The sequence below is a fragment of the Sminthopsis crassicaudata genome, chromosome 5, assembly GCF_048593235.1.
Source record: "Sminthopsis crassicaudata isolate SCR6 chromosome 5, ASM4859323v1, whole genome shotgun sequence".
Classification (NCBI taxonomy): Eukaryota; Metazoa; Chordata; class Mammalia; order Dasyuromorphia; family Dasyuridae; genus Sminthopsis; species Sminthopsis crassicaudata.
The window spans coordinates 304,637,241-304,643,151 of record NC_133621.1 but is presented as its reverse complement, the minus strand read 5'-3'; the positions used below and the strand labels follow the sequence as shown (position 1 = coordinate 304,643,151).

General features: G+C 56.0%; 1 protein-coding gene across 1 annotated transcript; it reads left to right on the top strand.

Moving 5' to 3' along the window:
• Positions 1 to 1,834: 1,834 nt before the first annotated feature.
• On the top strand, positions 1,835 to 4,573 carry LOC141544016 (nonsense-mediated mRNA decay factor SMG5-like). Its single transcript, XM_074269666.1, has one exon. The coding sequence runs from the start codon at positions 1,835 to 1,837 to the stop codon at positions 4,571 to 4,573; it is 2,739 nt and encodes a 912-aa protein (XP_074125767.1).
• Positions 4,574 to 5,911: the final 1,338 nt, after the last annotated feature.

The following is a 5,911-nucleotide window of genomic DNA, read 5'->3' as shown; positions in this document are numbered from 1 at the left end:
ATGAATGAGAATCAGGCAGACTTAAAACAAACAAACAAACAAAAAAAAAACCAAAAACAAACAAACAAAAAAACACCTTTATTTGTCTTGAGTTGGGGGGGAGGGAGGATGGGGTATTCTTTCACATCATAAAGTTTCAGGCAAAGGCATGAATGAAATCTTGCCCCTAAGAAACTAAGAGCTCCGTGTTCAGCTGAGGGCCTTCCAGCGAGTGTAGAAGGGCAGGACGTGGCCGATGGCCACCCCCGCCTTGTGAGCGGCCTCAAACGCCGAGCTCAGGGGAGGCGACCAGGGCCCGCCCGCCGCCAGGCTGAGAGCGGTGAGGACGGTCACCGAGCCTCGGACGTTGTCCGCCTCCTCCCCGACGGCGCGCAGCAGCTCCCCGTAGCCGCCCAGGATGCTGCACAGGTTCCAGGCAGCAGCGTTTTCTTCTCCCATCTTGGGCCACCTGCAGCTGCCCCGCACTTGCCCCTGGCGCCGAAAGCGCCCGTTCCTTTGCTTCAGCTCCTCTTCCAAGAAGCGCAGGGCGCACCAGGCCGGGGCCTCCTTCTTCCTCCGCTCCAACTCGTCGATCACGATCCCGGGGACTATGAGCACGAAGCTCCCGCTCTGGGCCATCTCCCTCACGAGGGGCAGGTGCTGCCGGAGAGCCCCGGCGTCGGGGATGAGGTAAGGGCCGCCTCAATGCGGAGCGGCCGCAGGGACGTGTCCGGGGCCTGCACGAGTCTCGGCAGCCGCCGCTGAGTGGTGCAGTAAACTCCATGTCGCCTCTCCCCAGAAAATCACGGATCTCCTCAGGGAAAGGGAGAGAGAACAGGTCAGGCACCTGGGGGGTGCAGTGAAATCCCAGTCCGCTCTCCCCAGAAAATCAGGGATCTCCTCAGGGAAAGGGAGACGAGAGAACAGGTCAGTCACCTAACTGGTGCAGTGAAGGAATGAGTGGCCGGCAGGCAAAGTCCTTAGACCAAAATCCTGCAAGGTGTATAATGTTCCTACCTGTCTGTTAATTAAATTGGTCCTGTGCCCAAATAGCTGTAAAACGGCAAGCCCTTTGATCCAGCAATACCACCACCAAGTCTGTGTCAATAAATAAAAAACAAATAAAAAAAGAAAAGGGACTTTTTTTTTTTCTCCCTAAACAGTTTTTTGGAACTTGGGACCCGCCTTCAAGGAGAGTTTGGGAACTGTATGCAGAGTTTACACCTTCAGGGACCTTCCAGGGCTCAGCACTTTCTTAAGTACCTGGGTGTTAAGCACATACTTAGCCCTCTTTCGGGATTGGCTGATCCTTGAACGTGTGAACTCAAAGTTGCTGCATATAAAGCGGGCTCTGCCTGCCGGATTCTCATTCCTTCACTGCTCCAGTTAGGTGCCGGACTTGTCCTCCAGGTCTCCCTTTCCCTGAGGAGATCCCTGATTTTCTGGGGAGAGCGGACTGGGATTTCACTGCACCCCCTAGGTGCCTGACCTGTTCTCTCTCCCTTTCCCTGAGGAGATCCCTGATTTTCTGGGGAGAGCGGACTGGGATTTCACTGCACCCCCCAGGTGCCTGACCTGTTCTCTCTCCCTTTCCCTGAGGAGATCCCTGATTTTCTGGGGAGAGCGGACTGAGAGTTCACTGCACCCCCTAGGTGCCTGACCTGTTCTCTCTCCCTTTCCCTGAGGAGATCCCTGATTTTCTGGGGAGAGCGGACTGAGAGTTCACTGCACCCCCTAGGTGACGGACCTGTTCTCTCTCCCTTTCCCTGAGGAGATCCCTGGTTTTCTGGGGAGAGCGGACTGGGAGCTCACTGCGCCAGTTACCACACCGACGCGAGCAGAGCGATCTGGAACTATGGAACCCAACCAAACCAAAGAGCTTCTCCTGAAGATGGTGGGGTCCGTGCAGCGGCTGGACGCCCTCCTGGCGAGGGAGACGGCCCACCAAGAAGTTTTCCAGCCCCAGAATGCGGCCCTGAGGAGCCAACTTGAAGAATCTGCCGTTCGCCTCATCCTGCTGGGCCCCCGCGATCACGGGCTGGCCGCAGAAGAGCTGCTGTGGAGGAAAGTGTACTACGACCTCCAGACCCTGCGCAAGACCGAGGGAGCACTTCTGGATTCTCGCGGCTCAGAAGGTGCTTACCGGGAGCACTTCAACAATGGAATTCACGTCTATCACCGCCTTTTCTTTTCTATGCAAGCACAGTTCGAGCTGAAATTGGAAAACGACATCTCCTGGCCTTGCAGCCAGCCTGGGAGCCAAGCGAGGAGGGCGGGCTCTCCCTCGGCGGAAGACACGGACTGGGCCAGGAAGTTCTGCCATCTTTGTCTGCTTCGGATTGGAGACTTGTACCAGTATCTGAGGGAGTTCCCGGCCTCCGAGGGAGAGGAGCAAGCTAAGCGCTACTACTACCGCGCTCTGGCGCTCATTCCCGACATGGGCCTGCCCTTCGTGCACCTGGCAGCGCTGTCCGGAGCTAAATTCTCTTACGTCGAGGCCACGTGTTTTTATCAGTGCTGCATCTATTCCAAAGTCCCCCACGCTGGAGCCGTCCTGGGTCTGGAGCAGATCTACGTGAAGATTCAGGCCGAATACAGACAGCTGGCGGGGGCTCCGCCGGGGAAACGCGGCCCAGAGCAGAAGGCGCGGGAAGACGTGAGAAGACTGCTGGTCCGCTTCGTGTATCTCCAGAGCCTCCTGACGCCCCAAGGCAGAAGACACCCGGAGCTGGAGAGACTGTGCGAGAGGGTCCTGGAGGACTTTCAGCGGTGTCTCTCCCACCTGTCCGTCCAAGCCGGCCAAGGCTGGGCCAGGAGAGCGGGGGCGGAGCAGAGGCAGGGCTCCTCGCTCCTGCCAAATCAACTGCTCTTCCAAATGGTCACCCTGTGCCTCTTGACTCTGGAGAACCTGAAGAGAGCCGGCTCGGAACTGAGCCGCACCGCCATCTCCTTCAGCCTGGTTTTCTTCTCTCATATCGTGCGCCTGGTGGGCGGCAACATCCGGGCGGCGCTGCCCAGCCGGGCGGCGCCGGGGACGCAGGAAACGCCCGAGACCCAAAAGCCTTGGCCGGAAGGAGAGCCGGGACCAGAGCTTCCGGCTGCCCACCCCGTCTCGGTTCACGTCGGCGAGTTCCCGGAGAGCCAACGGGAGCCGCGTTTCTCCAGTCCCCCTCCCGGCCCTGAAGACTCCTGGGAGGACAGCGAGCCGATGGAAGTCTGTGAGCAGGACGGGAGCCGGGACTCCCCCTGGGACTCCTACCGCGTCTTAGACGACAGCGAAGATTGGGGGGACGGTTCTTTCTGTTCCCTCCCCGACTCGGACAGCAGCTTCAGCGAAGTACCCTCAGAAGAAGGAGAAGAGGAGAGAGCCTCGGAGGAAAGCGCCATTGCCCGCAGCTGGACCCTTCCCCACTCGCAGGCTCTGCGAGAGCGGCTGGACGTTCTCGGTGCAGAAGGGGGGCTGCTCCCGGCTGTCCGGGTCGTCCTGCAGTGGCTGCTCACCGAGCCGGCCCTCACCGCCCTCAGCATGCGCGCGTGCCCCGGCCTCTGGAGGGACCTGCTGCCGCTGCTCAACCTGCTGCCCAGCGCCCACGAGCTCGGAAACCCCCACCTCGGGCTGGCCCCCCGGCTCCGCGAGCTGCTCCCCCGCTTTGAGCGGCCCAGCCCCCCCATCTCTATGCCCCTCCCGGAGGACACCATCCTGCGCTCCCTCCTGCCCTTCCAGGCCGCCCACGCCAGCTTAAACTTTGACCTCGACGTGTTTCCCGCTTTCTCCAGAGAAGACGTGGCTCTCCGCGCCTGCGTCCTGCGCACCTTTGGCCACTTCGCTGCCCACCTGCCTGACAGTCTCATGGTGTTCGATTCGAAGCTGGGCCTCTTCCTCAAGATGGTGGCGAAGGACCAGCCTCCTTCGGGGGAGGCTCGGGAGAAAGGGGCGCCGCCCCGCGCCCGGGAAGGCCCGGATCAGCGGCGGCTGCCGAGACACGTGCAGGCCCCGGACACGTCCCTGCGGCCGCTCCGCCTTCAGGCGGCCCTTTCCCCTTACCTCATCCCCGACGCCGGGGCTCTCCGGCAGCACCTGCCCCTCGTGAGGGAGATGGCCCAGAGCGGGAGCTTCGTGCTCATAGTCCCCAGGATCGTGATCGACGAGTTGGAGCGGAGGAAGAAGGAGGCCCCGGCCCGGTGCGCCCTGCGCTTCTTGGAAGAGGAGCTGAAGCAAAGGAACGGGCGCTTTCGGTGCCAGGGGCAAGTGCGGGGCAGCTGCAGGTGGCCCAAGATGGGAGAAGAAAACGCTGCTGCCTGGAACCTGTGCAGCATCCTCGGGGGCTACGGGGAGCTGCTGCGCGCCGTCGGGGAGGAGGCGGACAACGTCCGAGGCTCGGTGACCGTCCTCACCGCTCTCAACCTGGCGGCGGGCGGGCCCTCGTGGCCTCCCCTGAGCTCGGCGTTTGAGGCCGCTCACAAGGCGGGGGTGGCCATCGGCCAGTCCTTCCCTTCTACACTCGCTGGAAGGCCCTCAGCTGAACACAGAGCTCTTAGTTTCTTAGGGGCAAGAATTTCCCCTTCCTCCTCCCCCCCAACCCAAGACAAATAAAGGGTTTTTTGTTTGTTTGTTTGTTTGTTTTTTTGTTTTTTTGTTTGTTTGTTTTAAGTCTGCCTGATTCTCATTCATTCTCCTTCTGTTTTTGTTTGTCTTTGTTTGGTTTGGTTTTATTTCTTTTGGTTTTTCTCTAGAGAGGGTCTTTCATCCCGAGTCTGTTGGAATCTTCCTGCATCTTCCTGCACTGCTGAGAGGAGGCAACTTGTTCAGAATTGATCCTTGGACCCAATCGCTGTGACTGCACAAAGTCCTCCTGCTTCTGCTCGCTCTGCGGTGCGTCGGTTCCGAGGGTTTCCTGAAATCTGTTTGGCCCCTTTTATAACCCAGTGCCCTTTCAACCCACTCACGGATCACACTTGGAGCTGCCCAACTCACGGACGATTCCTCCATTCCAATGCTTTGCCACCATAACGGAACGGTTGTATGTGTGTGTGTGTGTGTGTGTGTGTGTGTGTGTGTGTGTGTGTATATATATATATACATATATATGTATATATATACACATACATGCTATATGTACACACACATACACACATCTATATGCTATGTGTACATATGTATATGTATATATATAGCACAAATAGATGCTTTTCTATTTTGCTTTTTATTTGTTTGGGATACACTTATCTTGCTTGTGCACACCTTGACACAGACTAGGAGGGGAGTGGGACTCCACTGTATACATATATTGGATTTAACCTGTATTTTAACATATTTAACATGCATTAGACTACTAGGGGAGGAGGTGGGGGAAGGAGGGGAAAATTTGGAACAGAAGGTTTTGTAAGGGTCAATTTTGAAAAATTACCTAGGCATATGCTTTGCACACAAAAAGCTTTAATAAAAAAAGGAAAAAAAATTAATTCTGAAAGGACCTTCAACAACCAGCTAGACCAGTGCACAGAACCACATACCACTTTGAACTATGCCTATGGTCCAGATTTCTGGTCATAGAACCAAACTTTTTATCCCTAAATACCAAGGAGATGGGCTTACATGTTCAGTGTTAGGAGACCTGTTTAAGATCTCATGATCACCACTGGTAAACTGTTGGCATTCCCTTTTATATGCTGCTTGTAATTCCCCACTAAAGCAAATATCATCAGATGACCTCACAGCCTGCATTTCCAATAACTCTGTAAACTAACTTTCACCCAATGGCAGCCCTCAATTTGCTCAGAAAGTGAACCTATTCTGTTTACTAACTGGTATACTAATTAGCAAACTATCCTTATCTGTAAAATAGGGGTTAATAATAACACAAAATCAAATCACACGACATAATATGTATAAAATGATTTTCTCACAGCCATAGTTGCTCAGTGGCAGAGC